General features: G+C 38.2%; 2 protein-coding genes across 2 annotated transcripts; both read right to left on the bottom strand.

The window, feature by feature from the left end:
• Positions 1-4,064: 4,064 nt before the first annotated feature.
• On the bottom strand, positions 4,065-8,118 carry LOC110169038 (uncharacterized). Its single transcript, XM_020934540.2, has 2 exons — positions 8,021-8,118; positions 4,065-5,916 (listed from the first exon to the last, which is right to left on the bottom strand). The coding sequence occupies exon 2, from the start codon at positions 5,851-5,853 to the stop codon at positions 5,080-5,082; it is 774 nt and encodes a 257-aa protein (XP_020790199.2). The 5' UTR covers positions 5,854-5,916; positions 8,021-8,118; the 3' UTR covers positions 4,065-5,079.
• Positions 8,119-11,194: 3,076 nt separating this feature from the next.
• idh3a (isocitrate dehydrogenase (NAD(+)) 3 catalytic subunit alpha) lies at positions 11,195-25,596 on the bottom strand. Its single transcript, XM_055154566.1, is given in 13 exon segments — positions 11,195-15,107; positions 16,870-16,929; positions 16,931-17,023; positions 17,735-17,819; positions 18,587-18,651; positions 18,944-19,046; positions 20,227-20,360; positions 20,983-21,170; positions 22,192-22,306; positions 23,951-24,034; positions 24,617-24,673; positions 25,446-25,466; positions 25,549-25,596. Coding segments are annotated over 13 exon segments (1,116 nt in total). The 5' UTR covers positions 25,576-25,596; the 3' UTR covers positions 11,195-15,023.
• Between the last annotated feature and the right edge of the window lie 882 nt (positions 25,597-26,478).

Here is a 26,478-nt window from a genome sequence, read left to right on the forward strand (position 1 = left end):
CTTTAAAGGTGCACTGTGTAACTTTTCAGTCACGTCCTTGATTCTATAGCTGTCATTGCTCTGCCTGGAATGTTCCACAGTGTGACATTAAACACCTCTACCTTATATTTATTCAATTACAGGTGGTTTTATACCTAGAAAAACAGGCATTCTGACTGTGAGCAGTGTCGCCTCTCCACAGATCTGACCTGTAACTTGGTCAGTTTTGGTCTCCATGAAGATAAATGGTTAATGCCGTACTGTGAAACACTTCAGACAAATAACATCTTCGTGGAAACTACTTTACATTCCACCACAGGTCAGCGTGTACTTTTAGTTTAGTGCATTATAAACCACTGGGTCACATGTGGTTTAAATACGAAACATTTTCAGTTTTATTCTGAAACGAGTGTTGGCCGCTGTATTTTGTGCCGCTTGACTTTAGACGAGCGCAACATCAGCTCGCGCTCAGAGGGGCGTGTCCTTCCACTGGGTTGCCAGGTTTGGACAAAATCATCCTACTACAGCTTCTAAATACTTCCAGAGTCATGAAGCTGTACAGTGCTGCCAAGACTGAGGACATTTGTAACCTAACATCTGGTACATCTTAATGATAGCACTTTATAATTATTTTTTAATCATAACTCAAACTATTCATTATACAAAATAGCAACACAAATAAAAATATCTGGATTTGGCGATCTGTAGCCTGTAATAACTTACAAATATATGGGATGTGTAAATTGTCATTAAATGCATTTAAAATTTAGACATTCTTTGTGGGCGTTTATGTGAGCTTTTCACACATCCAAGCTCCAGTCTTTTGCAGCCTGTGTTCGCGTTGATTTCGTTCAGCGCATGGTTCTGTGCCGGATCTGCTCCGTTGCTGTTTTTCTATTGTGCTGTGAATGTGTTTTATGTGTTGATGTATGTAACAGCGATTACATGGTATTTGATTCCACTTGTCATTACTTTTATTGCAGTTTGGTTGAGTGGCGCCCTCTTGTGATGACCGATAGTAATAAGGGCCTCTTTTTGGAGATCCGGCTCTTTCGGCTCCCAAATGGCTCCTCAGATTTTCTGCTTCTTAAATTAATTTATCACCAAAAAAACTATGCAAAACTGTGAGTAAAATTAATTACCAATGCAGCGGGAGAAGACACTGCAGCAGCAGCAGTTGTAGTTGACACACTGGCACCTTCATTAACAGCAGGTTCCTTTGTTTCTCTTATTTCTTCCAATTGCGCTGATGGATGAACAGTTCTCATGTGTCTGTGTAAGTTATTTGTGGAGTCTGCTCGATATGATATTTTCACCTTCACAATCTACACTCTGCCTTTCAACTGCATATTGCTTTGAAATGTGTCCAACTTTTACTGTTTTGGTGTCACTCATTTTCTCACTGTTCGTCTCCCTCTCTCGCTCTCTCTCTCTCCCCCTCTCCCTCTCTTTGTCTCTCTCTCTCCCTCTCTTTCTGTCTCTGTCTCTTTCTGTCTCCCTCTCTTTCTGTCTCTGTCTCTTTCTGTCTCTGTGTCTCTTTGTCTTCCACGTGTCGTGTGTGTGTGTTGCGCTCGCGCTGTGTGTGTTTATAAACTCTCTCCTCTTCTGCTCAGTGGACTCACAGATGCCGCTACGCATCTTGACCAATCACGTACGGTTTTCACAAAAAAGCGGAGGAAAAACTAGAAAGGCCCTCTAAAAAAAAAAAAAAAAACTAAATCGTTCCCGTCGTTCACTTCAAAGAACCGGCTCTAAGAGCCGGATCGTTCACTACAGTTCATGAGAGACGGACACGAGGTGGGTCACTGAGTTTAGCTCTGTCGGTATAAATTGTGTATTTCTGTTTAATTATTCACTATATGATCAGAACATAATTGTACATCTTATTTATGTCATTTGGAACATTTATGAGCTAATATTGTGTTCAGTGTATGAGTTTTTACACAGTAATGGACTTTTGCACATGTCGTGGCAGAAACTAACTTTTAGATGCTAATGTGACTCGCTGTCCTTGAGCCGAGGTTTCCTGACCAGTAAAGCTGGGCTTTTGCACGGCCAAGTTCAGCGCGGTTATATGAAATTATACAAATGACTAAATTAAGTATTTGTCATCATACTGTAATAGCTCTGTTATTGTATTTCTATAGTTGCTTTGTTACACTTTCTGCCCTATTGTGTCGTAAAATTTTGTGGCTATGGGATATGACAAAAAAAAAAAAAAAAAAAAAAAAAAAACTTGAAGGGTGGTTTCACTATAGTTTTATTGAAGAATTAAAACATTTGGATGCAGACCTAAGAGGGCAAATGGATCATAAAGGTATCAACATTGTTTCTTTAATTAATGGAATAACAGTAAATACAATATAAGTGTCCCAAGTAAATGAATAAGCAAATGAAAACACTTGTAAATGTGTCTTGAAGGTCTTACATTAGTACATGCAGCTTCATCACCATGCATTTCCTATATGTTAACATCTTATAATTGTTTCTCATGCATATACATTGCACACCTTAGCATTCATATTGTACATGTTATAACTTTTTTAATTAATGAAATAAAGCATATTATGGAGGCCATAAATGGAAGTCATATCTATTAAATCTGAGCAATTGATTTCAAAGCTGAAACTGACTTCATGCTGCCCCCAGCTTTTGTACTCTCGTTTATTTGATCTTTCATTGTCTTCAGTTTCTGGACCTTCTCTGTGTCTTCCTTCTCCGTCATCTTCTCAATCAAGAAGTCCAGATGGATAAAGGTCAAAGCTGAATCTATGTTCAGGGCAAACTTCTCGAGCTGTTCACTTATGCTGAACGCATCGTCCAGAATCTGGGGCCTCATTTATAAAAACTGCGCAGGAGTTGTCGTAAGTTAGTGCGTACGCCTAGTAGCTACGACAGGCGTGCGCCACGCAAACTCCATATTTAGAAAACCCAGGCGAGTTTTATAAATACCGCGGTTGCACGCATGGATTTTTGCGTAAGCAAGCTTTATAAATGAGGCCCCTGGTGTTTCTTTTGTTGAAGGTCAGACATTTCCTTCTCCATTTCTTCCAAAAGAATGGTCTTCTCTGTACTCTTTGCCTTGTTCTCGTCGTACTTCTTTTTCATTTCTTCTTTGTTTTTTTGTTTTTTTACGGTTCTGGGGCCTCATTTATAAAGCTTGCTTACGCAAAAATCCGCGCTTCCTACGCCAACCGCGGTATTTATTAAACTCGCCTAAGGCGTGGCTTTTTGCTTAACTCTACGCCAACTCGGGACCTCCTGTAAGTTCTACGCAAAGTCTGGAGACACGGGGAAAAAGCGACACTCGTGGAGAGAAGCAGAAGTGAACAGAGTTTGAGGAAGTGTTTGATCAGAAAATCCACGTATATAGAAGAATTACCTTCTGATTTGCGCATCTAAGTGTTTGGTTCGCCAAAATACGGAGAAGGGCTGTTTATTCCACTCATTATTCTCCACAATATTATACATTTGACACTCGTGCACGAGCGCGGCCACGTTCCCGGACTCGGTGTAGCGCAGAGTCCCACAGTCCACACCGCGACCACAGACTTCTATAGAACACAGACTGTGACCGACACAGAGGACGAAATAATGACCCGACCTGAGAGAAAACTCTTCCCTTGGACGCAGCAGGAGCCAGGCTTTGATTTAATGAACGCAACTTTAACACTTTTACTTTAGTCTTTACGCACCGAGCGGCAGAGTGACCTGAGTCTGCGGACAACACGAAGCCTACTGCCCGAACCTGACCCGAACCAAAATCTTCCGTACATTTTTGTGTAATGGGGAACTCTTGTACATGAGCGCTGCTCTCTGACTGTATGAAGAACAGAATAAGGCCCGTGCCCGTCCCGACCCAGACCCACACTCACAGGTTCAGCAGTTTGGATGTTTCGTGTGGACTTTAATTGGAAGAATAACATCTGTATCTGATGTGTTTCGTGCTAAATCTGTGTCCTCGTATCCTCGTGTCCCCCCCTCGCTCCTTTCCCTCTCCAGAGGAGGGCATCTGAATCTCTCGCACGCGCTCATAATTTGCGCGTGCACGTATCTACGTGTATATGCATAAATACAGGGCCAGTCCTCACACACTTCATAGGCAGACTTAAAAATATAGCGATAAAACTCTTGAAACAGCGAAAAAACACATGGGCTTTACTGCAAAGATGTGCTGCCTAAATATTATAAAAAATGATTAAATGAACAGATGAGTCATTGTTGTCACTTTTAGTTTTGTATTTATTTATTAAACAAGGTTTAATAAAGTCTTTAATAAAGTGTCGTGATCACGTGGTGCTGCGTGGAGCGTCCTCCTCCCTCTGTCCCGCGTGTCTCGGTCAAACCCACTGATTATCGGCTCATGTTTAGGGAAAGCTCATTCACGAGTCACTTTACATGCTCCTTTTATGGTGAGGTGGAGGTGTGGAGAGGGCGTGACGTGACGTAGGTTTACGTGCGCAAATTGTAGTTGCAGGTGGGATTTATAAAGCAAAGATTGCGTGGTTTGGTGCGTGCGGTGGGTTTTCTAAATATGGAGTTTGCGTGGCGCACGCCTGTCGTAGCTACTAGGCGTACGCACTAACTTACGACAACTCCTGCGCAGTTTTTATAAATGAGGCACCTGGTCTTGGTCACATATCTCCAGTTTTCTCTCACGTGATCTTTTGTTGGGCATTTATTGGTACAAGACATAACACCAAGATGTGTTTATGGCCCAAGTGCATTCTGGGTAATGGCAGGTTTCTTGACATTCAAGGCAGTAATCCGACCAGTGGGTATTGTCCTCTCTCTCTTTGTAGGTTTCTTCTACACTGATGATGAAGTCTTGGTTGTTCATTATCTCATTTTCATATTCTGACAGTTCTTCTTTGATGTTTTTTATCACCTTCTGTTTTTTCTCAATATCAATGATCCGTTCCTTCTAAATTTTGGATGCAGGCATTTAGTCGGATTCTTTCTTTCATGACTATTACTGTTGTCTTCAGGGATTGAGGGAAACACTGACCGACAAATTTTGTGAATTTTGCCAGACCTCTCTCTGATGTTTCATAGGCATACCGTGCGGCTCTTTCATCATCTTTCCTCCTTTCATAACTATTATTTTGACAGTTGTTGAACAGGAAATAGATTGGTTGCATTGTTTTCATTTTTGGCATATTTAATGTTTGCCTCGTCTAGAGCTTGTAGAGCATTTGTGGGTCTCCTACCGTCTGAGTGAGTCATCATGGCCACGATATTGGTCTCCATGTTTTTTCCGAAGATAGAAGTGACAGAGTTAAAGATGTAGATCATTCTCTCATCCAGTCTGTTCTCAGTTGCTTTCAGCACCAAACCAACAGCATCGATGGTATCCACACCTTCAGGGCCACAGAACAAATCCTGCAGTTTCTTGGTGATAATATCATCATATTCTATTCCTCGTGTGTCTCCGTATCCCGGAGTGTCGATGATGGTCAGAGAATAAGGAACAACTACTTTTTCAAATCCAAACACTTCATACATCGACACTGCAGTCGTCTGACTGTGAGACTGAGATTTCTGATCTTTTCCATCTTCAGTAATCTCAAACCAAACCCGGTCATCAAACGTCACTCCCATCACAAAGTTCACCAAGGCGTTGATCAGAGTGGATTTTCCAGTTCCAGTTGCTCCGACCAGAAGGACGGTTCGGTTTTGGAGTTTAGGGTCACGTTTTCCAAATGTGAATCTCTTGAGTTTAGATTCTTCATCTGGTTGATTGTCCAAATCAGTGCATTCTGTTTCCAGTTTATAACGAGCAGGTGGCCCATCATCTATTTTATTGGCTTCTGCAAGATGTTCTTGAAACTTTTTCCCCGCAAAGAAAATAGGAATTTTGCATAAAAATGCCATATTGTTTACGGTAAAAGCACAAAGATGATTTGTATTTTACTTCTTCTTCGTTTTGAATGAGATCTGTGGATGAGGAACACTTAGTTAGAGCTTGATCACATTCAACTTCAAAGTATATTTGTGATAGGAAAAAAATAATATGAGCCTGCAGACAGTGACATGCAGTGAGATTTACAGCTGGTGAGATGTAGTAAGCTTAAAATGTTGGACTCTGCACCAGCAGGTAGGCGGCCTCAGATCACACAGAGTCCCAGTGACAGAACAGATCAATCATTCATTTGAAGTGTTGCACTCACAGACTGTATATAAATGGACATAGCTAACCGCCATGTTCGAAATAGGAAGTGTTCATGGGGTTGCTTCGGGCTTCTTCTGACCCTGGCTACAATTGACTTAACATTGGAATATTGTCACCCCTCTTTCTGTAAGTGCTGCAGTGAGTGCGTAATTTTGGTCTTGCAGTGTTCGTATTAACCCGCTCTGCATCATCCTGGGGTTTTTATTTTGCTCATAAATAACTTCCTAGTCCTAATATCATGCTTGGCTCCAAATTTGCCCCTATAACCACTTCATACAGTCTATGGTTGCACTGAATAAATCTACAGCAAACTTTGTGATGCATTCTCCTGTTTCCCCACACACCACAGACTGACATCACGTCTTTCTCCCACTGGACACAGGATAAGCTTGAGTGTAAAGAAAACATTTCCCTTACTGTCAATCTTGTAATGCTCTGTTTGTTTTGGTTTAGTTAGTCTGCTCTGGGGTAAAACCTATGTTTTCTGAAGCACTTGTGCAAGCAGATTAATTATCTTTTCCCTTTTTGTTTGTACGTTTTGTTTTACTACCAGGTACCTTCCCTATCCAAATCCATTTAGTGCTTTCTGTAATATCATATTAGAGCTGATCCTGTTTTGACTGAATTCTGCCGACATCTTGTTGGGTTGAACTATGTTTCAGTGTCTTGGCCCGCATTACAGTGATAAGGAAACAGGCGACATGCAAGAACAAGGCTGTTGGAATGCTACTTCTCTAGTAAATTTAGTCAAGCGACGTATGGTCAGGGAAGACAAGTGAGGCACCAGTCATTTTAGAGATTAAAAAAATCTGCTCATATTCAATAAGAATAAATAAATAAATCCTTTTTTAAAAAAAAGTTCTTATATAAGGTATTTGATCACTTTTAACCCTCTCAGGCTCAAATTAAGTTTTAGTAACAGGAAAAATCTGATATTTGGGGAAAATGATCATATGGGGTAGTAATATACAATCCTGACTTTTTTTGAGAGACCTTCACATCCAATGCATTCTGGGATGTTGCAGATTTGCAGCGTTGGTCCGGTGTGGTAAATTAACATTGAAGACTGAAAATGATATGAATGCTAACTTTATTTGTATATCACTTTTCATAACAATGAAAACAAAAAGCACAGTGTAACATCTTTACAGTGACAGAACAACATCACTTTTTCGTGTGGTACTCCAAGAAACAATTTTTATCCTTTGTAAAGCACAAAAGTATTTTGCACTTCTGGCAGGACGTTTGCAGGTAGCCATTCTTGCACGGTCAGCATCGTCCACGTTTATCAGCATGGATGGGAAAAAAGGCTCATAAAATATGGATGTGGAGTAAGTAGGGAATTGGCATTTAGCTGTTGCAAATCTGCAATGCCTGCCTGGAGTGAGTTAATGGAGAAACTGTGAGGAGCACGTTGAATGAACGTGTCCTGTGCAGTGTGTATCTATGTGGCCGCGCTGTGGACGACAGCCTCTCCTCTTATCTCTTTGCATCATATCGGCAAATACTGGGACCTTTTGCTATTTTAAACCACATAATTCACCACAAATCACAAGAAATCACCATAGTATGGCAAATAACAATATATATATATATATATATATATATATATATATATATATATATATATATATATATATATATATATATATATATATATATATATAAAGTATTTATCCTTATTGACACTGAGCAGATATTTTATCCCTAAAATGATGCACATCGGTGAATTTTGTATTTGGCTATAGGGTAGAAATATGAAGTACAGTACATATATTTTAATAATTCATCAAAATCTACTCTTATACTCACCCAGTTTATTTAGCCTGAAAAATAACATTTTAAAGAGTAATTTGGAGCAGTTCTTACCTTTGCTGTGTGCGTGCAGATGCAGCTTGAGTTTTCAGGGTGATGCAGATTTTATTTTGAACAGTGAGAGGGTGTTGTCCATGGTCACATGATTTCAGAGAATGGACTTTACTGACAGGAACAGTGGGTAAAATGGAACAGTGTGTAAGGAGGTACAGTCAAGTTTGATCCTTTTTTATTTTAAATCTATGCATGTCTGTGACTTACATTGAACCTTAGTCTAACCATGACACGCAAAAATGACATGCACCTTACTTTTGATAATTTTATTTAGGGCCGGGCACGTTAACGCGTTAACTTTGTGTTAACTAGTTAACGCAGTTTTTATTATTTATTTTATTGTAAACGTCTGTTTCTCACTGGCTTTTATTTTGAAAAAGTCCTCCCCGAGCGTTTCTTTAAGTTTGACGTATTTTCTTTACACTTTTTTCACTTTTTTCTGAACACGTGAGATGCATCTTGCCCGAGCCTCCGCGAGCCGGAGTACTGTTAAACCGTTCCTGTCTCGGTCCTCGGACCGTGGTCAGAGGACACAGGGGAGAACCGTCTTGGTCTCCAGGGCCAAAGGGTCGCAGCAGCCGCTCGTCCCTTGGAGTTTAACTCCCGTGTTCGGAACCTCCAGTGAGTGCGTGGGCTCAATAAACAAGTCAGGTCTTCGCTCAAGACTCGTGGTTTTATTTGCCGTACTGCACTAAATAACATGGCACTCGCTCCGGTCGCCTCCTTACCATTCATTTCACACACTGAAAAACAAAACGGACCATTCAATATTTTTTCTTGAGCCTTCCCTGAATACCTTGAAGACTCTGAGGGTTCCCCTGTGAAAGAATTGCTGTTTGCACAACAAATGTGTGGCTCTTTCATTTACATTTCCAACTAGAAAAGCACTCAGAGAGCGCAGACCTCCGCCAAGGACTACAGTCCCCCTCATATTAATTGTGTTTTCCATAAATATTTGTCTCGTATCTTTCAATTTAGAATATGAAAGAGGATCCCATTGTCCATCCCTGAGTCAAATTTCATGGGGTTTGGTCAATAATTAACCGAGATATTGACAAACAAAATTTTTGGCCCCATTTACCACAATGTTAACTAAAATTTCAAAGTGATCCAGAATCCAGAATTTCTTCCGGATCACTCCCAAAATGAAATCAGTTCTTCCTTTTCACATTTCCAACAAATCCAATTTCATCAAAATCGGTCGATAACTTTTTGAGTTATGTTGCTAACAGACAAACAAACAAACAAACAAACAAACAGACAAACAGACAAACGCCGGCAAAAACATAACCTCCTTGGCGGAGGTAATAAACAGTGCTATGCTCTACTTTTTAATTCATTAATTGGTTTTGCGTATAACATGCGATTAATCGCGATTAATCGCTCGAACTCATGCGATTAATCACGATTAAAAAAAATTATTTTTGCCCAGCCCTAATTTTATTATAAAATATTTTGCCAGTGGTCCACTTTACAAATGGGCCAGTGTATATCTGGTCAAATTTAACCTGCTGTGGTTTCTTTGGGTAAACTTATCATTCTAATAATAATTATGATATTTCTCCAATAACAAATAATGTAAATTATTTTTGCATTGCTAGGTGGCTAGAGGATTGGGTTATGGGTAACATGAGTAACCTGCTGCTTTCCCACTCATACAGAACTCATAAAGAAGGATACAGGTGTGTAAAATAAAGAGCAGGTTGATGCAAATAGCTCATTATCATGGTTTGTCACAAATCCACAGAGTTTACAAGTTACAATTTTAATTTGTTTTTATTTAACAAAATATAAAACCACTTTGTGTAATTAAAAATAAAATGTGGACGGCTTTTAAGATATTTCAATAAAATTAGAGGAACAGTGAACATGACTCTGGTCTTGACTCTGACCTTTCATCTTCATTTGGCTTTGTTTTCATCCAGGAAAAGAGCACAAAGCTAAAAAATCATCTAAAAATATAAATCATAGTGAGGTCATCAGAATCTTTAAGACATGGCACTGAGGAGAAGGATGCTCATGCATTCAGCATGTGCCTGAATTTTCTCTTTTTTTTTAATTTTTATCTCACACTTCTCTAATAAGGCAGTTGGCAGTTCCACGTGTGTACAAAGTGCCCTTATTTTTCACTGAGCACCTGCCCCCCCCAAATGTCTGTGCATGCCACTGATTGATTGATTGATTCCATTTATATAGTGCCTTTTAAGATACCCAAAGTACTTCACAGTTCATTATTCAGTCATTCCACACTCAGTGGTGGTAAGCTAATAATGTAGCCACAGCTGCCATGGGGCAGACTGACAGAAGCGAGGCTGCCAATCTGCGCCATCGGCCCCTCCGACCACCACCATCACTCATGCACACACCACTTTCATACTAGGCAATGTGGGTGAAGTGTCTTTCCTAAGGACACAATGACATTTTTTTTGCCACTGGTGCCCCACTGGCGCCGCGCAGTGTCCGCGGGATCCAGACAAGCACACAGCAGAAAGAAGCCCCATGTGCTCCTGCACACCAGTACAAATTTATTGCCGGCAGCAGCGGCCACAATGAAATATGATCACACTCGACAAGTGTCAGACCTCGAGTCCGAAACATGAGCGATTCCAAGCGCCTTCAAGACTGAGACAAAACCGAGTTTAAACACGGTCAAGTCTGAGCGTAGATTTCTGAAAATATGATCCAACCTTTTTTGACGCTCTACATGAGTGAAGGAAAGAAAATAATTTATTAGTTTCATTGAAGATTGTGAAATTTAGCAGTGACTCTTCAGGTCATCCCGATCAAAAAGTTTGGTTGTCAAAGTTGTGTTTTGCATGACGTTGCCATGGCAATGAAGTGCATCAGTGCGTCCAGTGTGTGGTGACATATTTGCTTGATAACAAATACAGCCTGAAGCCACAGGAACAGAGACAAGGGACATCCAACATCCTGAGGGAGTGGCAGGTTGGCCGAGTGCAATTTTAGTTTTCCAGTTTGACTCGAGCTTTTCACACCACAATTGTAAAGAATTGTTAGCCGTCTAGAGGACTTTGGGCTTGCTGTTTATCTGCATTCACATACACCATGTATCCAACAGTAAGTAAGTAATTTTTTTAATCTGAAGTGGTAAAGTGCACTTTTTATGCTCACACTGTACCTTTAAGAAATAATTTTTCAAAATAAAAGTCTGCATTGAGATAAATACAAGTTTTATTTTGCTTTTCATTTCACCAGTTTTCTCAAAGTCTCCTTTACTGCAGTCACAGTGATATCAGCTGCACAGAGTGAAGACAGCGCCACCTTGTTGTAAGACGAGATTCTGTCACTGTTCTGTTGGTAACAGAAAATATACAATGAGCATAGCTTGCTTTATATAGACCTTCATAAACTGTTTAAACTGTATATTTGTGGATGGCAGCATGTGACAGTAACATTGAACAATAAATAAGACGATATTAAAAACGGTTACAGCAGTTCACCGTTTAAAAAAATAGTGATTATTTTACGGCAAAGACAATACAGGCAAAGATGACGATATGAAAATCACTTTTTGGTTAAGAAATAATCTCAAATCGTTCTTGGTCATGTTTTGAAATTGTGCGTATATTTCAAAGTGAATGTTTGAATCCACAAAAGCTGCAAATAACAACGCAAAAGTACAGAGACACAGGCAGCAATGGTAAATAAGTAAAGTCTGAGAAGAGAAAATCCAAGTCCGATTAACTGGCGAAATCCATTGGAAACGAATAACCAGTTTTGATATTTTCGTCAACTTTCAAACTTTCAAATCCGCTTTTTAGCCTACGGTATTTTTAAACTGCACTATGCAACTTTTCTAGTGGACGATCTGTCGCTTCCTTGTTCCACGACGATGTTACGCCATTGCCTGCAATGTTCCACAGTGTTACATTAGCCATCCAGACACTTATTCAATTACGAATGTTTTTCGTGCTCAAAAATACGCATTCTTTCTGTGCGCAGGATAAACTGAAATAGCTCTCATCTGCTTGTTTCCATGGAGATAATAATAAAGTTTAATGCCACACTGTGAAACATCCCAGGCAAAACATCAACCTGCTCTATCTGTTATTAGGTTTTGGTTTTTTTTCAGACCGAGTTTGTTTTCATACCCGATAGTTTCGTGGTCTTCCTCAGAGTGGTCACGTGATGTTGCTGAATCCGTGTGTCATTAGTTTTTTTCAATATAAAACCAAAAATAAGAAAATGAAAAAACAACAGTTTTCTTCATTAATTGAATGGATAATGACCGTTTCACGTTTATGTGACTTAAACTGCGATGCCGGACTGAACCAGGACAGAACCAGGACAAAAACAGGATTAAATAAGGATTAAACTGTTTTCAGTCCTGGTTTGGTCCCGGTGTCAAGTCCGGGTCCTCAGTCCCGGGTCCTCAGTCCCGGGCCCTCAGTCCCGGGCCCTCAGTCCCGGGCCCTCAGTCCCGGGCCCTCAGTCCCGGGCCCTCAGTCCCGGGTCGGTTCTCGACCTGCTTCAGTCCTGGTTCAGTCCATATGCAGCACAAAAGTCAGGTATTGCAGTTTAAGTCACACGGATAAACACAAAATCAAAAACTGAAAAAATAAAATAAAATCGTTATCTGTTGTTTCATTTTGGTTTTGGAGACAAATGAAGAAAATAGTTGTTTTTTTCGTTTGCTTATTTTTGGTTTTATATTGAAAAACGACATGGATTTTGCTGTGACAAACAGATTTTGACGCTGTTTTCCTACCAGTGGAGGCAGGACGACAGCGCCATCTGCACTCCAACTTCCTCAGGACAGTATCGCAGGTGTGTGAGCAGTCGAAACTGTATGAAAACAAACTCTTGGTCTGAAAAAAGAACCTAATAACATAACTTAACCTATTCGTCGAGACAAAAGAGTTATGTAGTACATCTTTAAAAAGGCATTTGTATATATTATAAAATGCATGAATCTCAGCACAGGGCCTAAACCAAGTACTTTTTTCATGTAATATTTCCTGGCCCACCATAGTCTTACACACAGTGCCTCAAATACCTGCTAAGTTACATTCTTCCATATAAGGCAATGGAAAAGCTTGTTATTACAGTAATATGTTAATGTCAAAGGCAGCATGGTGTCTCAAGTCTTAAACTGTACGCATTTGAAATTGAAAACGGTGGTAATTCTTAGGGATGTAACAATATCCAAATCTCTCGATGCGATATTATCACGATATTCCTATCCTGGTACGATATTTACTGCGATATTTTGGAAATAAGCTGATATATTTGCAGACAGGATGCTTTTTTTGCTTTTAAAATACCCTAACAAGAATTTGCTGTGAATTATTTCTGTCAAAATCTCAATAATTCAAGTAAAAAACATATTTCTTCATGTTGACTATGCTGAAATGAATCATGGGATATGTAGTTCCCAATGTTCATAATCTGTTACTACTATAAAACCATGCATTTAAGCAAAGGAACTTGTAATTCGATATATTGTGAGACTTTTGACGATGCGATATCACAATATTTTGGTTATTATTACATCCCTAGTAGTTTTCAACAAGTGGAGCGCAGGTCATATAGACATGTTGGTCATATACTTGGTTTAGCCCAGGTTTAATGTAGTTTAGACATTGTTAAAGAGGGAGTATTACACTTCTGAGAGGTATTAACTGCTAAGACGTGGCTTATTTAGATCACCAGGTTACGTTTTGTTGTTTTCAAAATGCTATATTTGCCAAAAAACAATATTTTAGCAAGTTTTGTTTTTTCTTGTGTTTGTTTTTGACTCTTAGGCTACGTTCAGACTGCAGGGCTTAATGCTCAATTCAGATTTTTTGCAAGGTCGTTCACATTTCCAGTTAAATGCGACTTGTATGTGATCTCCAGTGTGAACTTTAAACGCCCCAAAAGGACACGACGACGACGTCACACAGCGACCGTGCTCAGTGTTTACAGAAGTCGCCTAAACTTTGGGGTTGTCTCCCAAAATACGGTCCACTTCTTCGTAAAATGGACAGGTTACACGTCCACAGTTAGTTAGTTTGAGTCTTTAGTCTCCTTGTATTTCGCTTGCATTCTCTTTATTTTTTGTTGACATTGATGCCCGGACCGACTGTAGCTGCGCCCGGACATTTCTTTGGCAATCATTTTAAAAACCGATAAGACTCCTCCAATTTTGGCCTGAATACAGCGATCTCCCCAACTATTAATAAACTCGCAAACCTTGCTTTCTCTCCATAGACTAGACTCCGAGTTTGACATGTAGGTGGGATGAATGTGACCTGCCCGTTCAGACTGAAGTCGCATGTCAAAAGATCGGATATGTATCGGTTTTAGGAGCACATATCCAAGTGGCCTGGGTGGCTTTTGAAAAAAATCGGATCTATGTTATTCAGACTGTCATTAAAAGATCAGCTACAGTTCGCATAGGGGTGAAAAAAAATCAGATCTCACTTCAGGCTGCAGTCTGAACGTCGCCTTAGTTCCTTCCCCCTCTCTTTGCTTTCCGGGCTAAACCAGTCCCCCTTCAGAGCATCATCACAACACAGCTAATGAAACTACATCCGGTTTGTGAAGTTGTAGTGTATTGTTTTGGATCATGTTTTTGTATATTTATGGAGAACTGTCGTGTAGGAGCATGGGTGACGTAGATTTAGACGTAGACTGTAAGGAGGGTTTGAATTTGGATGACATCTAAACCCTCGTCAGGCATGTTTTTGATGAGGGAAAAACGTTATAACGTGGTAGAAAGCTTTAAAAAGTCGATTTTGTATAATACCCCCTCTTTAAAACACATACTCTATAGTAAATTCCAATGTTCTTCACCAGAAACACACAGACTTGGACTGTATTAGCTGTAAATGAAACGTGACAGAAATAAATAGTAGATGGCAGCACGGAGCTCTCTAAAGCCGACCTCCGTTCCTCTGCGTCTTCAGAGAAATGAACGAACAGTCGGCATTGGAAGGAGTGAAACAACAGCGCCCTCCACAGGTCAGACAGGAGAGCTGCGTCAGTGTGAGTGAGCGATTCAGTCCATGTCCTGAACTCTACGGCAGATCTCTCCTGTGAACTCTGAGCACTTTGAGTTCCCTCCCAGATCCTTTGTCAAAACCTGAGAGAAAAAAAAAAAAACAGAAAAAAAAGAATTAGTAGAGCTATTAGAAATGACATTGTTAATTCACTTGAAAGTTCACCCGCTATGAAAAATTTTAGGTAAGTTAGTCTCTGATATTCAGCACTTTTGACAGCACTAACCAAAACTACCAAAACTAGATCCTCATTTGAGCAGGTGTCAGTACTAAAAAAGTCACATTCACAGGACAGAAATTAACCTTTTGTGAATAACTTTAGAATGATCTTGAGCTGAATCAGAACAATTATGAGACCACTGTGGGATTACACAGATACAGACAGAAGAATCTACCCATTTTTGGACATCATATTTATTTAAAAGACACAAAGACATTACACTTATGTACTAAAAAATATTCTGCTCTAAAAATCAATTTCATATAAAGTCAGTTTGGTTGACTCAGTTACATCCTTTTGGTCCAACTTTCTCTACAGTAGGGGTGCCAAAATAATCACTTTTATCAATATTTGTGATTATTATAAGGATTAAAATAATAATAATGGATCAGTTTTATATAGAGCTTTTCCAGTACATTATTCATTCATATTTCTCATTAATTCATATCTTTCATATTCATTCAAACCAGGCCCGGTGTGAGACAGTATTTTGACCCTGGGGTCAACATACTGTTATAGTAAAGTGACCCCCCCCCACCATACGATTTTGACTCCCCTTACTTTTTTCGTTAGTAGTTACTTATCTGATCATTATTTCTCATGTAATTACTTTCACTTTCTTTTAAGGTATTTTAAGGAATGTTTTAATGGATAAAGATTTGGTATTTTGTGTAAATGTAACGTATTGTTAAAATTGCATATACATAGCAATTTTGTCACTTTTTATATTGTATGTTACATTGTTATGGTTTTTAGTTTGCTCTGTTCAGATAATCTTTAATCATAATGTCAATTTAGGCAATGGTTTGTAAGGATAATGACCTTGAATTTAGTTATGTTATAATAAACATATTGGGGGTATCAGATTACTAGTCATATGCTTTTGACCTTTTTATATAAAATTCATCATTGTCGATATTCAACTAACTTTACTTCTTATTTTACATCATAATAACTATAATAAACATATTGGGGGTCAGATTACTATAGCCGTAGTTATCCCCTATTTAACTACTCAACTGATCAGCCCTGTTTATTTGAACAAGATTCCAAATTATTATACATCACTTTGATTACCTAACTCATTAATAACTACTTATCTCATTTTCAGTAAAATATGTGTTTTTAACATTCAAAAGTTATAATCAACAAAAAAATGCATCTGAGTTCTTCAAAAAACTTTTAAATATGTTTTAATTTGCAGATATAGTATTACTATTCAAAGTTTTTCTATAGAATTCAAGTTCTTTATGAATAAAATATAGATTTTCATAGGAGGGTCAATATTCTACAGTATTCTGACCCCGGGGTCAAAATACTATGTGCTATGTTAACCCCGGGGTCACCTCACCGTGGGGTCAAAATCCTGTACCACATCGGCCCTGTTATCATCTGAGATCTGACGAGATTAATCTTTGACAAACCAGTATGGCCACAGAAAGTCTTCTCAATCTAGACACCTAAAGTAAATATAAAGTGCTTTTATGTGTGTTTAACTCTAGTGTCAGTCATTGTAATATTTTTTTTTTGTGTCACAATAATCATGCCATGTCCCTGTCAGTGGAGATTTGCGAGTTTTGTTTTGTCTTGTTTTGTTTGTACTATATCCTGTATTAAAACCGGACCTTCTTGTCCTTGATGGTGTCGAAGCAGGCCGTTTGGATCTTGTCTGCGTAGGAGTGGAGGACCCATGTGTCTGAGCATCATGACGGCGCTGAGGAGCAGAGCCGTGGGGTTCGCCAGGTCCAGCCCTGCGATGTCTGGAGCCGTGCCGTGAACCTACACAGGGTCAAAAATGGGTCAGAATACAGGCAAGTACAGATTACTATTTTATACACACATAAAATCTATAACATTTTCTTTATTCTTTAATCTTTAAAGCCAGAGTATGTCACATTTCAGCCAAAAATACACTTAAAGGTGCACTATGTAACTTTTTGGTTGGGGAGCTATCAAGTGCTTGTTTCTATGTCTGGAATGTTTCACAGTACGACATTAAACATCTTACATTTTTTCAATTACAGGTGGTTTTATAGCTCAAAAATACCTAGAAAAACAGGCATTCTGATTGTAAGTGGGGTTGCCTATCCACAGATCTGAGCTGTAACTTGGTCTGCTTTGTTCTCAGTGAAGATAGAACGGTTTGATATCATACCGTGGAACTTTGCAGACAAACGGACGCTCCACCATAAAAGTTACACAATGCACCGCTACACCCAAAATGTAATTAAATAAAAGCATGTTTCTTTAACCGTTTATTGCACTGAAAAACATGTCCATACTCTGAGCGGGCTTGCATCTCCACAAACCTGACTATTATTTGGCCTGGAGAAGGGCCTATGGTGATAATGTTGCACAGTCTGGCATAAAATGTATCTAGCTCCATGGAAAATATGCTTGAGTACGGTATTAAATGTCTGTTTCCAGGGAATCACATGGAAAGTTTCTGTACCTTTAAGTATAAAATGTATTTTAAAAAAACACACAAACCGATTCAAAGATGGCGATTCCGTTTGCTCCGATGTTTCCGCTGGGAGTGACTCCGAGTCCTCCGATCAGACCAGCGCAAAGATCACTGTGAAAATAGACAGGACTTTAATACCAATCAGGTTTAAATGTCTTTAAAAGAAGAGGTACTTTACTTTTGTGGGGTATTAACTGTGCAAACATAACAAAAACAACTGATTTACATGTTTTAGAAGTCACTCCCCCTTCAGAGCACTATCACAATATATTCTATGTGCTTTTGCAGATGAACCTACTGCACATCACATCAGGTTTGTGAAGTTGTTGCGAACAGTTTTGTATCATGTTTTTGTATATTTATGTAGAATTGTCGTGTAGTAGGGGGAGTAACCTAGGCACATTGGACAGAATCGTACTGCCAAAGGTTCAAATATGGCCTACGATAGATCGCTAAATTACTCAAACATGCACAGACGACATCTCAACCCACTTCAGGCATGTTTTAGACGAGGAATAAACATTATAACAACATGGTAGAAAGAAAAAAATAATTAAATTGTGCAAGTTTTCTGGTGGATGGTCAATCAAACGCTTTTCTCCATGGAGATGTTATTACTATGTCTGGAATGTTTCACAGTATGGCATTAAAACTTTCTATCTTCATGGAGACCAAACCAGACCAAGTTACAGGTCAGATCTGTGGAGAGGCGACCCCGCTCACAGTCAGAATGCCTGATTTTCTAGGCATTTTTGAGCTATAAAACTGCCTTTAACTGAATAAATATATGGTAGAGCTGTTTAATGTCACACTATGGAACATTCCAGGCAGAGCAATGACATATCCATAGAAACAAGAAGATGTGGTGTTTTTCTCACCTGAGGATGTCTCCGTACAGGTTGGGCATGACCAGCACATCAAACTTACTGGGGTCCTGCACCATCTGTATAAAGACAAATCTTTTAATTTAACTCATGATGATTTAATTCAATGACATTACTACGTCTCAATTTAAAAAAGACTCTATTAAGGAAAAAAAATAAAAAAATCATGATTATTTGGCTCATTTGACCATTTCAAACTCTTACTATCTTAACTTTATCTATCTAACCATCCATCCAAGTAACTAGCTGCTCAGAGTTGTAGTACATGTAATTTTTTCGATGTTTTAGATTACTGCATTTTTCGTAACTGACTAGAGTAATAACTGAAATCCTCCTGGAGACTGGACTCACATTGAGGCACACTGTGTCCAGGTACATCTCTGTGAATTTGATGTCTTTGTAGTTTTCTGCCACTTCACGACACTTCCTGAGAAACAGACCGTCCGACATTCGCCTAAACACAAAAGAGAAAACAATGTAAGAAATAAATCATAATTATTTAATTAAATGGTAAACTGTCACTTTTATATAGAGCTTTTCTACTTTCAAGGCACTCACAGCACTTTACATCCACTCACAAATTCACATGCACACTTTCATACACCAGTGTACACACACACAAACACACACACACACGTGGGTTTAGTGCAGGGTGGGCAAACTACGGCCCAGGGACCATATGTGGCCCTTTAATCTTTTTAATCCGGCCCAGCAAACTTGAATAAAAGTAATAATAATTTTCAGTGTTTTAAAAGTCATTTGTATAAATAGTAAATACCGTGAGACTTGAAAGACAGATATTTAGTTGTAATGCTTGTAATGATTTTCAATTATGGTATATTTCAATAACATGGGATAAGTTTTCTAGCCTGATTCATCAGCCGGTGTCACTTCGTTTCACTTCACAGAAACCATCTGACCTCGCAGTGTTATAATTTGTTCGTTTGATGGTAGGCGGGTACTTTTTTCATTTAACCAGTCGCTGCCATTTGGTCGTCATGTATGTAATGCGTCGCTAACGGGGCTAACTGGTATATTAAGCTTTTCCCAAATCCCGTAGGAAGAAGGACAATAACATCTTTCCCCTTGATAAAATTCACCAAACATTCTCCTTATTCCGGCTTTAAATCCTCGATCTTGGGAATCATTGACAACACAAAATGTATGGTTCTTCGCTGATTGGCTGGTGCCTGAACTTGCACTTCCGGGGTTCTTGCAAACCGTCTAGTGTATTCTGATTCCTGACCTAGTCGCTGGAGAGAAATGAAATTGAGCGGAGACATTAGGTGGCGCCAGCCTGGCTACTCCTGGTCCAGCCCTTCCATCAAATTTTAGAACCCTTTGGGGCCCAAGAGTCAAAAAGTTTGCCCACCCCTGGTTTAGTGTCTTGCACAAAGACAGTATTCATCTGTAGGAACTAGAATCGCACCGCCAACCTGTGGGTCTGAGGATCTGACCGTTCCACCAAAGATGTTTATATGTCAAGTCTAAGTTAAGAGCAGGATTCAGACCACCAACCTGACAGAGCAATGGGTTTAAAAATGTATTTAATAATGGACTTGACTGGCCCATGTCTGTTTATTCTGTTTGGTTTTAAGACAAAGTAGGGGACTGCTCCATCAGTGTGGACTCACATGATGTTGGCTTTGTGCACGGCGGTGACGCTGGTTCTTTGGTTGTTTCTGGCGTATTCGAAGGCGTACTCTGCGATGCGCCGACTCGCCTCCTCTGTGATCAGTTTGATGCTCTGAACCACACCGTCGACAATCTGAAAATAACAACAAGGAGGGTTCAAACAGAATTCAAAGCAAGATGTTTATTTTTAATTCAAGAATATTTGTGTTGATGCACGTCACTCTGTAAAACTGGATTCCAATAAGGTATAACTTTTTAGTGCATTCGTTATCGGCCTTAAATCTTTAGCACAGGCCAATGTTTTGTTTTGGCCGACCTGCTGCCTAAAGAGTACACACAAAGCTTTATTTTACCACTTTTTTCTTACATAATTTCAGAAAAATAATCAAAATTGCCCTGATTTCTCTGGATTCAAAATGCTACCAATATCAGAGGCAAAGCAAGGCAAGTTTATTTGTATAGCACAATTCGTACACTAAGTAATTCAAAGTGCTTTACAGAATAAGAAATACATTAAAATCATAATAAAAACAAATCAAAACATAAATAATCATGAAGATTAAAATTAAAAAAGAGAGACATAATAATATCAGACATGAAAAAACCCACATCAGTCAATCTCTAATTTCAATAGTAATAGTAAGTTTAGTAATAGTAGTAATTTTCAGTAGTCTATAATCGTGTCTGTCATTACAGCACACCCTGCTCTACAGTTAAACCTGTTTGTTTATAATAACACTGGTGTTCAGACTCACAATGTGCTCGATGCCGCTGTACTCTCCCTCCGTGTTTTCTCTGATGGTGACCAGGTTCACGTCGGTGTACGGAGTCTTGTACCCCTCGATGGACAGACACGGGCGCACGTTCGCATAAAGGTCGAAGGTCTTTCTCAGCAGCAGGTTCATGGAGGGGTGTCCCGCCGCGATCGGGGTCTTCAGGGGTCCTAAAGAGAAATTTAAGTTTAAAAAAAAAGGTGCTGTAACTGATTTTGATAGCTTAAAAGGTGCAATGTGTAGCTTTTCTTGTGGAGGGTCCGTCAGATACTTTTCTCCATGGAGTTGCTATTGTTTAGTCTAAAATGTTTCACAATATGGCATTAAAACTTTCCATCTTCAAGGAGCCCCAACCAGACCAAGTTACAGGTCAGATCTCTGGAGAAACATCCCCACTCACAGTCAGAATGCCTGTTTTTCTAGGTATTTTTGAACTCTACAACCACCAGTAGTTGAATAAATGTAAGGTAGGGCTGTTTAATATCATACTGTGGAACATTCCAAGCAGATTAATGACGTATCCATGGAAACAAGTAGGCGACGGACCCCCAACCATAAACTTTTAGTGCACCTTTGAACATTTCTGCAGTGGTCCAAAGTTATTCCTCACTTACTTTATGCTTTCCTAGAGTCTTAATTATTCACCGCAACATGTTTATAAACCAGAGTGGAGCCTTGACAATAACACTAACAGCAACTAGCATGCTAAGACACACTTCCTGATTATTGGACAATAAAGAGTAATTACAATTAGATGTACCATAGACAGCACGTGGTGGACAATTTTCTTTACCTCAAGAGCTGCTTATAAAATATATCTACACTGGGGAAAGAAAGTTTTTGCAAAATACAAAAACAAATTCAGGAAGAGGAGCTTTAAGTTTTAATCTTGTGGTGATCAGCTACAGTTAAACCAATCAGGATTAAGGTATTGAAAGATTTAATCGATAATAATAACAAAAAAAAAAAATTTAAATAATAATTTAAAAAATTATCAATAATATTTTAATGCTACAATGATGTACACAACACCATGTCTTCAGCACAAAACTCAACATGAGGTCTCAGAATTTATTTTTAATCAAGCCTACTGGCCCTGTAGATTAGACCCAGTCAAACAAACAAACAAACAAATGTTGTGAAATTAATGTAATTATTCTATAGTTTAAACACATCTAATCTAGAAAATACCTTTGAGACCCATTTTATTCTTGTCCATGGACTCTTTAGCATCAGGGGGAATCATCCACTTTCCTCCAGGTCCTTTTATGGCTGTGACGTTCCTCTCCTCCCATTTGATCGGAGCCTGTTTTAACAGACAGAAGCAATTACAGACGTTTTAAATCTGAATTATTTTTTTTAAATAATACGTAATCAAATATGGTAAATGGTCACATTTTTCTATAGCGCTTTTCCACCTTCAAGGCACTCAAAGCGCTTTACAACAAGGAACCACTCACCCATCCACACACACATTCATACACCAGTGTACGCAGACACTGTGGGCAAGGTGGGTTAAGTGTCTTGCCCAAGGACACAACAACAGCATTCATCTGTGGGAGCTTCACACCAGTCAACCTGATGCCCAGAAGATCATCCAACCCTAAAATAACAGTATAATTTCCTAGTACATTGCAGTTTAGCCTGAAATAAACCACCATCATATCGTCTTGGCACTTTTTTTCCGGAACACCTCCTGTATATAACTGTGATATACTGTATTTATATTACTATATTTCTGTTTTTTGTACTGAACTTAAACACATACATTTATATAATTATTCCTTATTTGACACGTGTCTCTTGCCATTTTTACTGCAATTTATTTGGAATTTATTATTACCATTTTTATATTTTTTACTCTTTGTTATTATAATGTGAAGTGTCTAAGTCTAAGATATCCCTATACAACAAATTCTTTTTCATATCATAATTTTAAGCCATATCACTCTACCTTGTCTCAGCTATGAAGTCAATAGATAAAATAAATTAAAATAGAAAATGTATACCATATACATTTCCATGTTTTGGAGTATGAAACAAAGCAATAGATTTGAAAAATCAAACTCACGTGTATCTATCTGTTTTTCATTGTTTGTAGTAGATCAATAACAACATTATAATGCTAAAATTTAAAGGTGCATTGTGTAAATTTTCTGGTGGAGGGTCCGTCAAATGCTCTTCCTCGCTCACAGTCAGAATGCCTGTTTTTCTAGGTATTTCTACAGGGTATCCCCAGGTTTGACTACGCCAAATTTAAGACTTTTTAAAGACCTTTTTAAGACCACTTAAATGAAAATTAAGACCAAAATCGCACCCATTATGCGGGCGAAAAACACCAGATGCAATTCTAAAAATGAACGTTACTCACTGCTTTAAATAACAAAAAATACTTTCATTATAAAATCTCATTCAGAACTAATTTATAGTAGTATGCATTGCTTGTACCAAAAATAATTTATAACATTCTAACAAGACAAACTAACCCTTCACCTTTCATCCTCTTCTTGTCTCACATTGTTTTTCAAAGTGCTTCAACCATTTAACATTTTCAACAACAACAACAGACAAACCAGAGTATTATTTGCTCATACATTCATTCACATTGTTTTTTTTTTCCCCTCCCTCCGTTTAACATCGCATTAAATTTAAGACCTTTGTGAAAAAAATAAGACTTGGACAACATAATTGAAGACTTTTTAAGGCCTTAATTTAGGAACATGAAATTTAAGACCTTTTTTAAGACTTTTCAGACCCCGCGGCTACCCTGTTCTAAGCTATAAAACCAAATCGTTTAATGTCACACTGTGGAATATTCAAGGCAGAACAATGACATATCCATAGAAACAAGCAGGTGACGGTCCCTCCACTACAAAGGCTGCACAGTGAACCTTTAAAAATAACATTATCAGTAGTGTTTTATTTTGTTTTGTTTTGTTTTGTTTTTTACCTTCGCAGCCTCAAAGATCTGCATGACAGCAGAGGAGATCTCAGGTCCGATCCCGTCTCCTGGGATCAGAGTGACCGTTTGTATCTGAGGAGGTTAAACACAGGATTAGACCTTCTCACACCATCAGGATTATGTGGACTTTCAAACCTAAATCCACACACAACTCTGTCCAAGTCGCATCAACTGTAACTTCTGTATCCTCCCAAGCTTCAAATGGCATCACTATAAATATGCATGTCTAATAATAAAAACTGGAATTCCAATCACAATGGCATTACTCACAAAAGATTCCAATTAGGAGTGTGCAGAAATTAAGAAATATTGATAAATACGGTATAGTTGAATTTGATGATTATTGATATCGTGGGCTGCTGTATCCATTTGACACTTCATTCATTGTTCTAAAATGAAAATGGTTGAAGTTTTTCTTGTAAGTATGTGTGTTGGAATCAGCAAGCTTTTATTTATGTAGTAATGTACTCAGGTAATTAAACAATGCCTTTATCAGAGTCCCTATCAGTAAGCAAACACTACAGATACAAGACTACTGTATTAAACTAGATGAGACTCTTTTGTTCCTTGTCAGTGGTTATTTAAGTTCAGGTACATTTTTCAGAGAGGTCCTGGTCCATTGTTGGTGTCAGGTTGAGGTCAGGTGGGACTCACCCCTCTGGAGAAGGACGACAGAGCCGGTTTCCTGACGGCCCCCACGGCCTGGGACAGCTGCAGGGCACAGCACAAGGTCAACACCCATTACACAAATAATTCAAGCTTTGTACTGAGATTGTTACTAAACTCACTTAAGAAATATTCTATTATTATGACTATTGCTTATTAACATTACAAAGAATTACAGTAAATAGTTAAATTAATGTTCTCTGGCTTTTATAAATTAAAGATAGTTCAATACAGGTAAAATATTGGCTATGTAAACTTGAGCAATCAGGATTATTGGTTTTCGTACGTGTTTGTAAATGCAATTCTCTATGAACAGATTAAATGTTACAAATATACACACCTTGTTCCCAATTAGAAATATAGAAAGAGGAAAATCAAAGACACTGTCACACATTTAACATTTATTACAATAATTAACCTAAAAATACACAGCTGGTTCCTTATCATTTAAAATATTTAATATAAAACCAATAAGGTGGAATTAAAATATGTGTTTAGGATTGTAAACTGCAAAGAATGGACATGACAATAAGGCATTTCTGTGATAACTTAGGTAATTTACAGTAATAAATCAGCTAACCAACACAATTTATTAACTGATATAAAACTATGGCTTATTGCTATATGTGAAGAACTGCTGTATATTTCACTCTAATAAATACACGAGTATATGTGCAGTCATTTTATATTTATTTGTTAAAGTTAAGTTTGATGAAAGGAGCAGAGCTGTCATCCCACTGAAGGACACAGGTAAAAGCTAACAGGAGCTAACTGCTAATAGCCGCGTTCAGCAGAGAAATAAGGAGGAAAATCTTACGTAAAACCGCAGCATCTCCTTCTAAAACAAGCCCCAAGATGAATTAAGATAAGTTAAATCATCACACGGACTTTTAATAGGTTAGTGAATCTAATTTACTCACCATTGACCTCCACGCGTTGCCTGCCATGCTACTGAAGAGAAGATGTGCGGGACAGAGAGCGTGTGCGCAACAATACGTTTACTCTGCAGAGGCGTGTCAATGTACGAAAATAGATTTAAACTCCTCAAAACGTCATTTAAGATACAGCTGATGTTCAATTATGACAGCTTTTAAACGTAAATGTGTAGAGTATACTAAAGTTTGCGGCTAAGTTGTAAATTATAACCTTGTAGAACAATGCTCAAAGTTTGAAGAGTGGTTATATTTAAGAGACGATCTTCGATAGAGGAGAGCGGTCAATGCGGAAATACAGGAGTTTATTTTATTTTTTATTTTTTAATTTATTTTTGTTTTCTTTTTTTTTTCAATATTATTTAATTTCCCATAAATTTTTTTCTTTTCTATTTTTCTTTTATTTTTTTCTTTCTTTCTTTTATTTATTTATTTTTTTTATCAGTTCCAACGTAATCAGTGACGCTGCTCGGTTGCCAGATTTGTTTTTATGAATTATTTTTATTTATTTCTTGTTTGATTTAAACCTCGAAGATAAATATATTTGAGGGGCTAATATTGCAAATTATGACAGTAAAAAATTGTCTCGTTTCATGATGAAAACGAATATTATCTGTACATCCTCGTGAAATATTATAAATAGAACATTATTGGTGCCCTTTTTAGGTTTAATGTATAATTAGAATGCTAGAAAACGTACTATGAATGAATAAGATAGAAAGACGATTAGTTAATTGGCTTAATTGCTTTCGTTTTATTATTGCTTGTAAAGTAGTTGTAAAAAAAACATGAGATTTGTCGTCCTCTTGTGGCTGAATTTGGAATTGCACGAGCAGCACCGCAGCATCACTCACCTTTAGGAAACGTTCACGATCATCTGAAAAACTTAAATGATAATCAGCTTTTTTATTGACTTAA

The sequence above is a fragment of the Boleophthalmus pectinirostris genome, unplaced genomic scaffold (assembly GCF_026225935.1).
Source record: "Boleophthalmus pectinirostris isolate CB_2022bp ecotype Guang Dong unplaced genomic scaffold, ASM2622593v1 HiC_scaffold_19, whole genome shotgun sequence".
In the NCBI taxonomy this organism is placed as follows: domain Eukaryota; kingdom Metazoa; phylum Chordata; class Actinopteri; order Gobiiformes; family Gobiidae; genus Boleophthalmus; species Boleophthalmus pectinirostris.